Source organism: Pogoniulus pusillus, chromosome 24 (genome assembly GCF_015220805.1).
Source record: "Pogoniulus pusillus isolate bPogPus1 chromosome 24, bPogPus1.pri, whole genome shotgun sequence".
In the NCBI taxonomy this organism is placed as follows: Eukaryota; Metazoa; Chordata; class Aves; order Piciformes; family Lybiidae; genus Pogoniulus; species Pogoniulus pusillus.
Genome location: NC_087287.1, coordinates 3,917,271 through 3,932,865, shown reverse-complemented (window position 1 = coordinate 3,932,865; position 15,595 = coordinate 3,917,271). Strand labels below are relative to the sequence as shown.

General features: G+C 49.7%; 1 protein-coding gene across 3 annotated transcripts in view; it reads right to left on the bottom strand.

Moving 5' to 3' along the window:
* Positions 1-344: 344 nt before the first annotated feature.
* The window catches only part of KMT5B (lysine methyltransferase 5B), a 28,285-nt gene continuing 13,034 nt past the window's right edge, over positions 345-15,595 (bottom strand). For 2 of the 3 annotated variants that reach the window (XM_064163101.1, XM_064163100.1), the window contains exons 4-10: positions 12,144-12,309; positions 8,288-8,397; positions 6,507-6,673; positions 5,881-5,900; positions 5,568-5,704; positions 4,271-4,467; positions 345-3,113 (exon numbers count right to left, since the gene is read on the bottom strand). In XM_064163101.1, the coding sequence (XP_064019171.1) occupies positions 1,645-3,113; positions 4,271-4,467; positions 5,568-5,704; positions 5,881-5,900; positions 6,507-6,673; positions 8,288-8,397; positions 12,144-12,309 (2,266 nt within the window). In that variant the 3' untranslated portion in view covers positions 345-1,644. Of the gene's footprint in view, positions 3,114-4,270; positions 4,468-5,567; positions 5,705-5,880; positions 5,901-6,506; positions 6,674-8,287; positions 8,398-12,143; positions 12,310-15,595 lie in introns of those variants that run through there. The other variant, XM_064163102.1, reaches the window with a different exon arrangement.

The following is a 15,595-nucleotide window of genomic DNA, read 5'->3' as shown; positions in this document are numbered from 1 at the left end:
GTTTGACTTCCAGAAGCCAATTTCAGAAGCCAGTTTTTTGGACTTCCAGAAGCAATCAATTGGCCTTCCAGAAGCCAAATTCAGCTATCAATTTTTTCACTTCCAGAAACCACTATTTTTTTGGCTTCCAGAAGCCAATTTCAGAAACAAGTTCCTTTGACTTCCAGAAACTAATCAGTTGGACTTCCAGAAACCAAATTCAGAAATCTTTATTTTCTTTACTTCCAGAAATCAATTTTAGAAACCAATCAAGTTTGACTTCCAGAAGCTAATTTCAGAAACCAATCAGTTTGACTTCCAGATACCAACTCTTTGAAATTCCAGAAGCCAATCAGTTTGACTTCCAGAAACCAACTCTTTGGAATTTGAGAAGGAAATAAGTTTGACTTTGAGATACCAAACCAAATCTGGACTTCTAGAAACCAAACCAATTCTTGTGACTTCCAGAAACCAACTCCTTGGAATTCCAGAAGCCAATCAGTTTGACTTCCAGATACCAACTCCTTGGAATTTGAGAAGCCAATCAGCTTGACTTCCAGAAACCAACTCCTTGGAATTCCAGAAGCCAATCAGCTTGACTTCCAGAAACCAACTCCTTGGAATTCCAGAAGCCAATCAGCTTGACTTCCAGAAACCAACTCCTTGGAATTTGAGAAGCCAATCAGTTTGATTTCCAGATACCAAACCAAGTCCAGACATCTAGAAACCAAACCAACTCTTGGGACTTCCAGAAGCCAATTCTTGGGACTTTCAGAAACCAACTCTTGGGACTTCCAGAAACCAATTCCTGGGACTTCCAGAAGCCAATTCTTGGGACTTCCAACCAACCAACGTTTTGCTGCTAGCACAAAGGCCACAAACAGCAGGCATGGGACAGCTTACAGTGTTAAAACTGACAAAACTCCAAGGAGTGAGGAGGGTGAGGAGAGGGGGAAAGAAAAACCAAACCATCTAGCAAAGAAACTGACAAGCTGTAGATCATTGCTGGTGATATTAACAGAGCCTAGAAAAAACCTTTCATTCTGCTGCTACTATGATTTTGTTGGAATCATTTCGCCCAAGCCTCGGAGGAGCAAACCCAAAAGGGCTGAGCGAAGGAACGCGAAGGATTCTGTAGCCACATTGGATTGTTGTTTCATTGTCCTGCAAGGAAAAGATTTGGCTGCTGCTGCTGCTGCTGCAACTTCATCATTTTGCTCCAGCTTATTTTTTTTTTTGTCATTTTTTTTTATTTTACAAGAGAGCAATTTTGTGGTTTTTTGTTTTTTTTTAACCTCTAAACTCCCAAGAATTGCACATTAGGAAGGCTATTAAAAAGTACAATAAAAATCTGCACAAATCAGACTTTTGTTTTGTTTCAGAAGATGTCAGAATGCTGTACACTTTCTACAAGGTTACTCCCAAGAGGTGAATCAAACAAAATAACCAACAAGTGCTGCCAACAAGGGTCTAAAGGGGAAGTTCTTCAGCTGAGAGGAATCATCCCATGGAATTTCTGCTGGGGTCCAAAGTGGGGAGGGTTGGGTTGGGGGTTTTTTGGGATGCTGTTGGGGGTGGAGTTGGAGTTCTTAAGTTTTTTTGTTTTAAAAAGGTGTTATTTTGTTTTAAAATGACATCCAGGTCAGTTGAAAGACCTATAGAAGCTTATGCATTGAGCCTTAAAGATTGATCCTCTCTCCTCCTGGAAGAAATATCGATGTCTATGGAATCTTTGCCAACGATAAGCCTTAATCTCTTCGCTGGAGGAAGAGGAATAAAGTCATCAAATTCATCATCATAATCGTCTTCCTCATCATCCTCCTCTTCTGAGGAGGACTCATCTGCCGTTTCTTCTTCGTAGTGCCCATACTCATCCACCTCCATCCTGGACTGCAGCAAGGAGAGGGTTTCACTGCAGCACACTCCGTTCTCGCGGAGCTCCTCGGGGTAGGGCCCTCGGTTCTCCTCCTCTCTCTTCAGCTGTATTTTCAATTTCGTGGAGCTGTTGCCCGATCCTGAGTTGAAGCCATTGTTCAGCTTTGCTACATATAAATTATTATCCTTTTCGTGGTCTTTACTTAGCTTGATGCTGATTTTGGAGGAGTTGACTCCGTCGCTTTCCTGGTCGGCGGCCTTGCTGCTGCTGTCGTGGCGCCTGCGCAGAGTCAGCTTAGGGATGCCGGAGCTGTTTTCCAGGATGAGCTGAGCGTCATACCTGGTGATCCGCCTTTTCTTTTTGCTTTTGGCAGTTCTAAAGCTGTCTTTTGCTTTGAAGCTGTCAGATGCGACCAAGGAGCAGCCACCAGCCGCGGGGATGCAGTCCTTATAGCCTGCCACAGGCGCATCGGCCGCATGGGTCCTCTCCGCCGGGTCCGCGCGGGAGCTGATCAGCTCCGGGACGTCGTCTTTCCCGGGGGGGTTGTGCATAGTATCAGCCTGCTCTGCCTTTGCAGGGCCTTTCACAAGCTTGCCCGGCCGAGATTTCTTTCTTGAGGCACCTGCCTCGTTTTTCTGGCACCTGCCCTCTCCTTTGTGCGCTGGTCCCCGGTCGCTATCGCCGCCGCCGTGCGCCTGCTGCTCTAAAGCGTCCGCCTGCAGCCTGCTCAAGTTATTCTTGTAGCTATCCAAGGTATTTGGTTCAAGCTTTAGGTCAGAGGTCTCCTTCAAACTCAGCCTGGTTCTGACCGACCTCCTGGTGATGTACGTGCAGGGTGGGATGTCCCCATGCTCGTGAGCACCTTTCACAGAGTTCAGTTTGTGTTCTCTGGCTGCATGCCTCGTCAAGCACCCGCTGGAGACTGCAACTTTGACTGGTCCCTCCAACTCCTTCTCCTTCTTTAGGGGCAGGTTTTTGTACAAAACCACTTTAGGCTCTTTGAGAACCAAGTTTCCCATTTCGAGCTTTCTCGAAGCGTTCTTTTGCTCGGGCCTTTTGCACTGGTTTCTCAACTTGATCTTGGAGAGTAAAGGCTTTGCAGGCTTTCTCAGTCTCTTTGGTACCCTGGAATTGTTTATGTGAGTTAGTTTAGCTGAGGTAGAGTTGGCTGCTGCTGGAATCCTGGCTATAGACTGTCTGGTCGTCAACGCTCTGCTTTTGCTGTTCTTTTTGACGCCAATTGAAGATTTCCTGGTAGCTGCAAGAGAACAGAAGTTGAAGAGGGGGTTACAACACTGCTTTCTCCTCAGCTTTCACACCCCCAACAAAAGGCTGCAGGTGTTGTGTTTGTTTTAACCACTTCACGCAGTCACACTTTACTCTGCTCTCCTGAGACCTCACTTGGAGTACTGGGTACAGTTCTGGAGCCCCCAGCATAAGGAGGGCATCAAACTGTTGGAGTGAGTCCAGAGCTGAGACCTCACCTGGAGTATTGGGTACAGTTCTGGAGCACTGGGTACAGTTCTGGAGCTCCCAACACAAGGAGGACATCAAACTGTTGGAGCGAGTCCAGAGGAGGCCACCAAGATGCTCAGATGGCTGCAGCAGCTCTGCTACAAGCACAGGCTGAGAGAGTTGGGGCTCTGCAGCCTGGAGAAGAGAAGGCTTGGAGGAGACCTTGGAGTGACCTTCCAGGATCTGAGGGGGGCTACAGGAGGGCTGGGGAGGGACTATTGAGAAGGTCTGGTAATGAGAGGATGAGAAGGAGTGGGTTTGAATTGGCAGAGGGGAGATTGAAACTGGATGTTAGGAAGAAGTTCTTTGCAATGAGGGTGGTGAGACACTGGCACAGGTTGCCCAGGGAGGTTGTGGTGATGTTCAGGACCAGGTTGGATGAGGCCTTGAGGGACCTGTTCTAGTGGGAGGTGTCCCTGCCTATGGCAGGGGGTTGGCACTGACTGAGCTTTGAGGTCCCTTCCACTCTAAACCATGATTCTATGCACCTGTGAAATGCATCATCATAGACAGAACTTTCACTCTGTGATTCTGTCACCTATTGCTCTCAAAACACTCCAGGAAAACACTTAAGCTGCTCTTTGGAGATATTCAAGACCTGCCTGGCTGTATTCCTGTGTGATCTGCTCTAGGTGATCTTGCTCTGCAGGGAGGTTGGACTGGAGGAGCTTTGGAGGTCCCTTCCAACCCCTGACACTCTGTGATTCCGTCACCTATTGCTCTCGAAACACTCCAGGAATACAATGAAGCTGCTCTTTAAATCACCTCCAGATTCCCAAAGAAATTCCACTTCCAACTGCTGAGATGCCCTCAACAGTAGCAGAGGGGTAGCTGCAGGGTGCCAGTTGGCCCTTCTCTGCTGGAGCTCTGCCCTGCAGCCCAAGGCTGTCCCTCACTTACTTGCATTCGCTTTTTCCTGAGTGGTGTCCGCGTCGGTGTTGGAGCTGACAGACTGGCTGTCAGAATTCTTGCTGCTGTCCCCCAGCTTTTTCAGTCTGTTCAACCTTTTATCTGTTTCTCTCAGTCCATATTTACTGTTAATCACAGGAGTAGGTGCTGGCAATCCCACTCTTGATTTAAAAGCACCAGTTCCACGTCTAGAAGCAAAAGAAGGACCTGACAGATGAGGAACTCTTAACTCAGAACTCCCCCTCTCATACACAACAGTTTGGATATGTGGATAAGCAACAGCAACAACCATACAACTGATTTAGTATTTTGGGGGGGGTGTTTAAAGATGTCTGCATGTTGTGGATGCTCTCTCCCTGGAGTTCTTTGCAGTGAGGGTGGCGAGACACTGGCATAGGTTGCCCAGGGAGGCTGTGGAGCACAGAAGCACAGAATGTGATCAGAGATCACAAGCTGTGCCAGGGCAGGTCTAGGCTGGATGTTGTTAGGAAGTTCCTGGCAGAGAGAGTGATTGGCATTGGAATGGGCTGCCCAGGGAGGTGGTGGAGTGGCCGTGGCTGGAGGTGTTGAAGCCAAGGCTGGCTGGGGCACTTAGTGCCATGGTCTGGTTGGTTGGGCAGGGCTGGGTGCTAGGTTGGGCTGGCTGAGCTTGGAGCTCTCTTCCAACCTGCTTGGTTCTGTGATTATTTTGTCCTTGATAGGATTTCCCTCTCTACAGTTAAGTCAAAACCAAACTGAAGTGTTAGAGGTTCTGTGTAGTTCCTGTGGGATCTAGGTGAAGCTCTCACAAACTATGCTGAGCCTCTAAGCTCACAGTCAGCAGAGGTTTCAAAGTGGCAAAAAAACAACTATAAAAACCCTTTCAACTGATCTGGGGAAGAAACTTAGTCGGGACAGCACAGGTGAAGAACAGATCCAACAACTACCTGCACGCACAGTCCAAACCAGGAGATCTTAACAAACACCCAAGTCCTAATAACAGAGTGAAAACTATTTTGCCCATTCCCATCAAAGCAAACTTCAGGTCAACACACAAAACATGACAGAAAATTGCTTTTTCTAGGGTCTAAAAAAGAACAAAGTTGGGGGTCAGCTGCTGATAAGACTTGCAGAAGCCACCAAGTGCTTTTCCTTCCACTCCTGCTTTACTCAGTACAAGTAAGTTGAAGAACCTACACTTACAAAGTGCTCCAAAAGCTGAATATTCATTATTGAGGCCCTTCAGATTTACAAACCACCTCAGGAAGATGCTGAATGTCATCTGAAGCTTCTTTCCATCAAGACCTACCTTTCACAGGTGTAACATTCGCAGTATTCATTGTTTTCTCCAAAAAAACCATCTCCATAGTAACAAGAGATCTCTTCTCCAGGCTCAATGTCCCTCAGAGCTTTCACACATGCTGTGTCTCTGCCCGTTGACACAAACTGGGGAGGGAGGTGAAAGGGGTGGGAGAGAAAAAAAAAACACCACCACAATAAAAATGGAATCATTAAGATTGAAAGCATCTGCTTAAGAAAGAGTTGGGGAGGAAAAGGGGCAGGGATAGAGGGAAGAAAACAGGAGGGGTGCTTGAGGGATTGAATTTTCATTTCTTGCTTACCTTACAGTTAGGTCTGCAATCTGAAAAAGGTCCAAAAGATAAAGTCAATTAACTGTTGATAAGACCTGAAACATGAATAGTTGTAGATATCTAAAGTAAGGATTCACTCTGACTTCAGCAACTGTAGAATCTCAGCTAAACACTGGGAATTAGGTTAGCACTGCACAAAGCTAAGCATCCCAAAGTCATCTCTTCTGATACACTTTGATTTCTGAGCTCTTCCCTGTTCCATTTCCCTACTCTTTAAGGTAACAGGATTCAATTTAAGCCCTGCCTGCTGCATAGATCTGCAACAGAATCAGTTAAAATTCTGTGCAAAGGGTGAAAGGAGAGGTCAGAAATTCAATTAAGAAGCACACTGCTCTTGGCTGAGTTCAAACAGGTCCAAATAGCCCACAACATGCTCCAATAATTTAGCTGCCAGCTTCAAAGTCTCTGTGAAGGGAGCAAGAAATCACTTCCTAGAGCCTCTGGGGAACTCCCCAGTTCACAGCCCAGCAACTGCTCTGGGAAAAGCCCCAGAGGATTTTGCCCTCCAGTAATCCATTCTGCTAGACCCAGCTTTTTGCTCACAAGGCTTTTGTGGAGAGCTCCTCACCTCCTTTAACAAGGTTCCCACTACTCACCATGATTGATGAAGGCAGCAGGACCAAGCCACAGCTGAGCACAGTTTTTCCTGGTAGAATACATGACACTGAAGTCATTTTCCCCATGCCTCAGCAGCATATTTTCTTCCATTTCTGACAGCTCAGCAATGCAGCCCACCAGTAACTCGATTTTATCGTTCCGCTTCCTTTGGGAGCAGCACAAAGAACACAGATGCCAAAGAAAGAGAAGTTGTCAGTAGCAGGAAGCAGTCTGTGAACCATTCCTCCAGCTCTATAAACCTCATCCTGTAATTCAGAGACAGGATCAGAGCCTAAACAGACCTCTTACAGACATGGAATGAACACACTCATGCTGTGGCAGAGAATCATGGAACCAGTCAGGGCTGGAAGGGAGCACAAGGAGCAGCCAGTTCCAACCCCCTGCCATGCCCAGGGACACCCTACCCTAGAGCAGGCTGCACACAGCCTCAGCCAGCCTGGCCTCAAACACCTCCCTGGGCAACCCAGTCCAGCCTCTCACCACTCAGGCTCAACAACTTTCTCCTCACCTCCAGCTTTGCTCCATTCCCCCCAGTCCTGTCTCTCCCTAACAGCCTAAAAAGTCTCTCCCCGGCATTTTTGTAGCTCACTTCAGATCCTGGCAGGCCACAAGAAGGTCACCTGGGAGCCTCCTCTGCTCCAGCCTGCACAGCCCCAACTCTTTCAGGCTGTGCTCACAGCAGAGCTGCTGCAGCCTCTCAGCATCCTCCTGGCCCTGCTCTGGACACTCTCCAGCATCTCCACAGCCCTCTTGTCCCAGGGGCTCCAGAGCTGGATGCAGGACTCCAGGTGGGGTCTCAGCAGAGCACAGCAGAGGGGGAGAATCCCCTCCCTGGCCCTGCTGGCCACACTGCTGCTGCTGCAGCCCAGGCTCTGGTTGCTCTCTGGGCTGCAAGTGCACACTGCTGGCTCCTGCTGAGCTTCTCCTCCAGCAGCACCCCCAAGTCCCTCTCCTCAGAGCTGATCTCCTGCCACTCACTGCCCAGCTTGGATTTGTGCTTGGCATTGCCTCAACCCAGCTGCAGGACCTTGCACTTGGTCTTGTTGAATCTCATGAGGTTGGCCTGTGTCCACCTCTCCATCCTGTCCATCCATCACATCGGTTCTGACACACATCCATGGAGCTACAGAATGAGTTGGGGTGGAGCAGATCTTAAAGTTCATCCAGTGCCAACCCCCTGCCATGGGCAGGGACACTTCCCACCATCCCAGGTTGTTCAAGGCACTCACAGAATGAGTTGGATTGGAAGGAGCCTTAGAACTAGATGATGCACCCTCAGCAAGTTTACAGATGGCACCAAGCTGTGTGGCACAGTCGACTTGCTAGAGGGCAGGGATCCATCCAGAGGGACCTGGACAGGCTGCAAAGCTGTGCCCAGGCCAACCTCAGGACATTCAACAAGGCCAAGTGTAAGGTCCTGCACCTGGGTGGGTGCAATCCCAAGCACAGCTCCAGGCTCGCTGGGCAATGGCTGAGAGCAGCCCTGAGGAACAGGCCCTGGGGGTCTGGGCTGATGCAAAGCTCAACAGGAGCCTGCAGTGTGAGTGCAGCCCAGACAGCAACCCTGTGCTGGGCTGCAGCAAGAGCAGTGTGGGCAGCAGGGCAAGGGAGAAGCAAGGGGGTCCTGCACCTGAGTGGTCGCAATCCCAAGCACAGATCCAGGCTGGGTGAGGAGCTGACTGAGCTTTAAGGCCCCTTTCAACCCAACTCATTGTGTGATTGAATGCAAGCAATAGAGAGCAGTAGAGCCTTTTCTTACCACTCTTTTGTTGCCACAATCTTGGCTCCGTTCTGCTCCGAGGAGTAGCGGTTACAGGGCAGGATCTCAAAGCCGCTGTCGGTCGCAAACATCCGCAAATAAATAAATACCTGCAAGGGAAGGGAACAGAACTCTTCTGTTACAGGCAAGACCACAAGCAGGAAGGCATCTTTAGAGGAAATGGAAATCAGTCAACTGCACACACAGAAAAAAACAACCCAAACCAAACCTCACAGGAAAAAAATAATCACACACAACAGAATCACAAAATCCCATCTCGGTGAGGGGTTGGTTGGAAGGGATCTCTGGAGATCATCTACTCCAGCAGGGGCATCCACAGCAGCTTGCCCAAGATCATAATGTTCAGGTGGATTCTCTGTCATAGTGGAGGTAGTTGAAGCTTCATCCCTGAAGTCAGGCTTGACATGGTCTCTAGTGGGGGGTGTGCAGTGGAGCACCTCTCCTATGAGCACAGACTGAAAGAGTTGGGGCTGCGCAGGCTGGAGCAGAGGAGGCTCCCAGGGGACCTTCTTGTGGCCTTCCAGGATCTGAAGGGAGCTACAAAAAAGCTGAGGAGGGACTTTTTAGGCTGTCAGGGAATGACAGGACTGGGGGGGAATGGAGCAAAGCTGGAGGTGGGGAGAGTCAGGCTGAATGTTAAGAAGTTGTTGTTCAGCCTGAGAGTGGTGAGAAGCTGGAATGGGTTGCCCAGGGAGGTGGTTGAGGCCCCATGGCTGGAGGTGTTTGAGGCAAGGCTGGCTGAGGCTGTGTGCAGCCTGCTCTAGGATAGGGTGTCCCTGGGCATGGCAGGGGGGTTGGAACTGGCTGCTCCTTGTGCTCCCTTCCAACCTTGACTGATTCTATGTCCCTGCTGCATGGGGGGGTCAGACTAGACCACAGAATCCCAGAACTTTAGAGGCTGGAAGGGACCTCCAGAGATCATCCAGTCCAATCTCCCTGCCAAGGCAGCATCACCCAGGGGAGTTTGCACAAGAATGCATCCAGGTGGGGTTTGAAAGTCTCCAGAAAAGAAGGCTCCACAACTTCTCTGGGCAGCCTGCTCCAGGGCTCTGTCACCCTCACTACAAAGAAGTTGTGCTCCTCCTTGTGCTGAGGTGAAACCTTCTCTGTTGCAGTTTGGCTTATTGCTGCTAATCAGCAAAGAGATTTGCTCCAGGCACTTGACCCCCACCCTCAGATATTTGTAACCATTAATCACATCTCCTCTCAGCCTTCTCCTCTCCACATTGAACAGCCCCAGGGCTCTCAGTCTCTCTCCCTAGGGGAGATGCCCAAGATCCCCAACCATCCTCACGGCTCTCTGCTGCCCTCTCCAGGAAGTCTCTGTCTCTCTTGAACTGGGGAGCCCAAAACTGGACACAGTATTGCAGGTGTGGTCTCACCAGGGCAGAGCAGAGGAGGAGGAGAACCTCTCTAACCCTCCTGGCCACACTTTTCCTGATGCACCCCAAGCTGCCATTGTCTCTCTTGGCCACAAGGGCACATTGCTGCCCCATGCAGAACTTGACATCCACTCTAAAGTCTTTCTCCAGGGAGCTGCTTTCCAGCAGGACAGCCCCAACCTGTAGATGATCTCCAGAGGTCCTTTCCAAGCCAAACCAATGTGACTACTGCAGTGGGAAGGTGTCTGCTGAAATGCATTTCTGGTGTCACTTGGAGCTACACAGAGAGGATCTTCAGCCTGCCTTGCAGGGATCCTCAGGTGGGCAACATGACCTAGCCAGATTTAGAAGAATTAAAGATGCTTCATGTGGTACAAAGGAGAAATGAACCATTTGGCTTTGAGGAGAAATGGATAATTACTCCTTGAAGCCAAATGGATAATTTCCCTTCAAAACCAAATGGATAATTTCCCTCAGAGTTGCTGAGCAGTTGGCATTCAACAATTCTCATCTCTTTACAAACCACTCAGACCTCACCACCTCCAGAACCAAATTTGATCCTTTCCCAGTTTCATGACCAATCCAGGTTCTGGGTCCTTTCTTTTGTGGTTAAAATGTGGTTGTGTTCCTCCAAAAAAACACTTTGGGAAAGCAGAATTTACTGCCAGCTTTTTTTCTCTCTACACTGTTAGATCTGCTGAGACTTTAAAGTAGGGCAAATTCCTTTTGGTTTGATCTGAAAACAATGCTCTCATTCCTGAAGTTCTTTTTTAACTACAAAACTACCACCATTTCCTTGCCACAGCCTTTGTGCTGGATGCAAAATGGATTTAGGATGTGGAAAAGGGAGGAAGAGGACTGAAGACTCCCACATAAAGACCCTGTGCCCCTAAAAATGAAGGCATTTTGAGGTATCAAGTCTCCTCCCCTATCTTTACCTTCCATCTGATTTACAATAGCTCTAAGTGAAAAAGGATTATAAAAGGGCACAAAATAAAGAAAAAAAAAAGGGGGGGAGGAGAGGGGAAACTCCTTCCAAAGAATGAAGGCCTTAGATACAAGGAAGCAAGGGGTTTGCTGTCCCTGAGACTTGGTTGTGACTTGGCAGAGGTTTGGAACTGGAGCAGGGCAATGTTAGGCTGGACCTGAGGAGGAAGCTGTGCAGAGTGAGAGTGGGGAGAGCCTAGCACAGGCTGCCCAGGGCTGTGCTTGAGGCCTGCAAGCCATTCAAGCTGAGACTTGCTGTGTGCCTGTGCAGCCTACTCTAGCTGGAGGTGTCCCTGATGCCTGCAGGGGGGTTGGGCAGGATGCCCCAAGGAGGGTCCCTTCCCACCCAACGTAATCTGTGAAGCTGTGAATCTTGCCTAAGACCTGGGCCAGTGTAATCTGTGAAGCTGTGAATCTTGCCTAAGACCTGGCCCAGTGTAATCTGAAGCTGTGAATCTTGCCTAAGCCATGGGCCAAACCCAGGCTGTGCCCCCAGAGTGGCAGCTGAGAGGAGCTAGATAAGGGATGGATTCTTTTAAGAGGTTGTTTTGTTGCGAGTTTGGGTTTTGTAACACTTACATTGGCACCAGTTAAACACAGGTCCCTTTGCTAAGCAGCCTGGGATGGACAAGATGCCCTTGGAATGTTTGCTCTCTTCTGCTTAGGACTTAAGCAACCAGCACCAGGAGCAAACATTTTCCTTTCTCCATGTGCCTTAAATAAGCTCATTGCTGTCTGCAACTGCCTGCAGGGAGGCTGTAGCCAGGTGGGGTTGGGCTCTGCTGCCAGGCAGCCAGCAGCAGAAGAAGGGGACACAGTCTCAAGCTGTGGCAGGGCAGGTCTGGGCTGGATGTGAGGAGGAAGTTCCTGACAGAGAGAGTGATTGGCATTGGAATGGGCTGCCCAGGGAGGTGGTGGAGTGGCTCTGCCTGGAGGTGTTGAAGCCAAGCCTGGCTGGGGCACTTAGTGCCATGGTCTGGTTGGTTGGGCAGGGCTGGGTGCTAGGTTGGGCTGGCTGAGCTTGGAGCTCTCTTCCAACCTGGCTGATTCTATGACTCCTTGCTGCCCTCGAGATTCATTAATGGGATTTAAGCTTCTGGAGGCTTTTGCAATACTGAATCCTCAGATATGCAAAGTCAGACATTGAAAGACGTGAAGTGTTGGGAGGCTCTGGTCTAGAGCTACTCTGCCCACTGGCTAAGAGGAATCATTATTAGTCAGTTGGAAGAAATTCTTTTAGTTGACACTAATCTATACCAAAAAAAAAAGGAGGAAGCAGGAAGAAAGTTGCATTTTCAAAACCACAGGCAGCTCCTGTCACCAAACAAATCAACCAGCAAAGCAGAGAGCAGTCAATTACTTTGCTACCGCTCCACGCCTAAACGCTGAACATTTCTCCCCCCTCAGCTTTTCAACCATCTGGATTAAAAACAAAACAAAACCACATGAATTACAAATACACCTACATGTTCCTTGAACAACCTTTCCTGCATTTTGTTCTTGTTAAGAAAATAGTGCCGGGCCCAGTCACCTGACGTCAAGGATTTGAAGGCTTTTTCTAAGTGCTCGTCTTTCTTAAAGCGTTCGATCACTTCTTTGAGTTCTTCTTGCCTTCCTTTAATGGGTCGAAACCTGCAACACAGAACACAGCTCTTGCAAGTCAGAGAATCAGAGAATGGGTTAGGTTGGATGGGATCTCAAATGATCAGCCAGTTCCAACCTCTCCCTGTTATAGGCAGGGATACCTCCCGTTAGAAAAGGTCGCTCGAGGCTTCATCCGACTTAGCCTTGAACACCTTTGGGGAGGTTGCGGAGCACAGAAGCACCCAATGGGATCTTTGATCCCATTGGGTGCTTCTGTGCTCCACAACCTCCCTGGGAAACCTGTGCCAGTGTCTCACCACCCCCAACCTGTGCCAGTTGTCTCCCCACCCTCAAACAGCATCAGCTGTCTCACCACCCTCAACCCGCGCCAATATCTCACTACCCTCAACCTGTGCCAGTGTCTCACCACCCTCACTGCAAAGAACCCTTTCCTAACATCCAGTTTCAGTCTCCCCTCTGCCAATTCAAATCCATTCCTCCTCATCCTGATATTACAAGACCTGGTCAATAGTCCTTTCCCAGCCTAGTTAGTCCAAACCCTCCTGCAGAGTAGGATCAGAATCATAGCATCACAGCATGTCAGGGGCTGGAAGGGACCTCCAAAGCTCAGCCAGTCCAAACCCCCTGCAGAGCAGGATCAGAATCATAGCATCACAGCATGTCAGGGGCTGGAAGGGACCTCCAAAGCTCAGCCAGTCCAAACCCCCTGCAGAGCAGGATCAGAATCATAGCATCACAGCATGTCAGGGGCTGGAAGGGACCTCCAAAGCTCATCCAGTCCAAACTCCCTGCAGAGCAGGATCAGAATCATAGCATCACAGCATGTCAGGGGCTGGAAGGGACCTCCAAAGCTCAGCCAGTCCAAACTCCCTGCCAGAACAGAATCACCTAGAGCAGATCACACAGGAACACATCCAGGAAGATCTTGAATACCTCCAGAGAGGGAGACTCCACAACCTTTCTGGGCAGTCTGTTCCATGATTCTGTTACCCTCACAGGCAAAAAAACTTCCTGACATTTACATGGGAATTCCTATGCCTCAACTTCCCCCACTGTCCTGTGCATAAGGAGAGAACTTTGCCTTCTTTCCCATGTTTGACATTTAAGCAAAACCATCCCTCCTATCTGCTTATAGAGAACCCCTCCAGGACTGTAAGAAGCAGAGTTCCATGTTTTAGCTGCAACAGCATTCAAAGAAAGCAGAACTGAGTTAGAGATGATGTCAAATCTACCACATGCCTTAGGCTGAGAACACAGAATGGTTTAGGTTGGAAGGGATCTCATAGGTCAGCCAGTTCCAACTCCCCTGCCATAGGCAGGGACACCTCCCACTAGAGCAAGTTGCTCAAGGACTTGCCTCAGCCAACCTGGTCCTGAACACCTCCAGGGAGGTTGTGGAGCACAGAAGCACCCAATGTGATCAAAGACCACACTGGGCAACCTGTGCCAGGGTCTCACCACCCTCACTCTAAAGAGCCCTTTCCTAACATCCACTTGCAATCTCCCCTCTGCCACTTCAAACCCATTTCTCCTCCTTCTCATCACCAGACCTTGTCAATAGTCCCTCCCCAGCCTTCCTGCAGCCCCCTTCAGATCCTGCAAGGCCACTCCAAGGTCTCCTCCAAGCCTTCTCTTCTCCAGCCTGCACAGCCCAAACTCTCTCAGCCTGTCCTCACAGCAGAGCTGCTGCAGCCCTCTCAGCATCTTGGTGGCCTCCTCTGGCCTGGCTCCAACATTTCCATGTCCTGCTTGTGCTGGGGGCTCCAGAACTGCACCCAGGACTGCAGGTAGGGTGTGAGGAGAGCAGAGCCAAGGGGCAGAATCCCCTCCCCTGCCCTGCTGCCCACACTGCTCTTGCTGCAGCCCAGCACAGGGTTGTGTCTGGGCTGCACTCACCCTGCAGGCTCCTGTCGATCATTCTACGATCAGTGGGGAAAAACAAAGGCAAGTAAGCAGGGCAGATGCTAAGTTCAAACAGCAGCTCTCAAAACCAACAGAAGGAAACAACAGCCTACATCTATGGCAGTCAAAAGCACATCTTACAGCCCCAGGTTTCTCACAACACACTGTTCTCAGGGGCTGAACAACTGGCTGACTGCCTTAAGGAGCTCAGAGCATGGCCTCAAGCCTTTAGAAGTGATCTGCAGCCCTCTACAGATCATACTGAGCAGTTGTTTCTCCAGGTTCTTCTCTTGGGCATTGCACACTGCTGGTGGAAGTCCTTAAGTGTCCAGCAGTAACTGATGGAAGATCACTCTTGAGACACAGAATGGTTTTAGTGTAGGTCCAGGTTCTGAACAAGCCAAGAAGAAAGCTGGGAATAGGGAGAGTGTGAAGAGATCACAGAAAGCCTAAACCATTCAAAGGTCAGGTGAATGTCCCATGGCCTGAAACCTGAACAGGTTCTTCTATGAACACAACTTTCAGCACCCAATGTCTCAAAAACTAATAGTAAGGACCTCATAGAATCAGTCAGGGTTGGAAGGGACCACAAGGACCAGCCAGCTCCAATCCCCCTGCCATGCCCAGGGACACCCTACCCTAGAGCAGGCTGCCCACAGCCTCAGCCAGCCTGGCCTTAAACACCTCCAAGGATGGGGTCTCAACCATCTCCTGCAGTTCCTCTCCCAAAACACGGCACTGGTGTTTCTGATACGGTGACAAGACAGAGACCATGAGAAGAGATAAAGAGGAACCCAAGCAAACAGGAGGTGTCCACAAGGACATGAAAACAGGCTGGAAAGCAACATCACAGGATCACATGTGGTAGGGCTTGGAAAAGACCTCCGGAGATCATCAGGTCCCTCCAAGAGCATGATCACCCAGGGCAGGGCACATAGGTTGGCTTTCAAAGTCTCCAGAGAAGGAGACTCCACAACCTCTCTGGGCAACCTGCTCAATGCCTCCAGCACCCTCACACCAAACAAGTTTCTTCTTCTGGTCAGGTGGAACCTGCTGGGTTCCAGTTTATATCCATTATTCCTTGTCCTTTTACTGGGTGCCACTGAAAAGAATCACAGAATGTCAGGGGCTGGAAGGGAGCTCCAAAAATCATCCAGTCCAAGCCTCCTGCCAAAGCAGGGGCACCCAGGAACACACCCAGGTGGGGCTGCAAAGGCTCCACAGGAGACTCCACAACCTCTCTGGGCAGCCTGCTCCAGCCTCCAGCACCCTCACAGGGAGAAAGTTTCCCCTCCTGTTCCTGCAGCACCTCCTCTGCTCCAGTTTGCCCTTAGTGCCCCTTGTGCTGCTCTTGGCCACTCCTGAGCAGAGCTTGGCTGCATCCTTCCCACACTGCCCTGCACATCTTTAG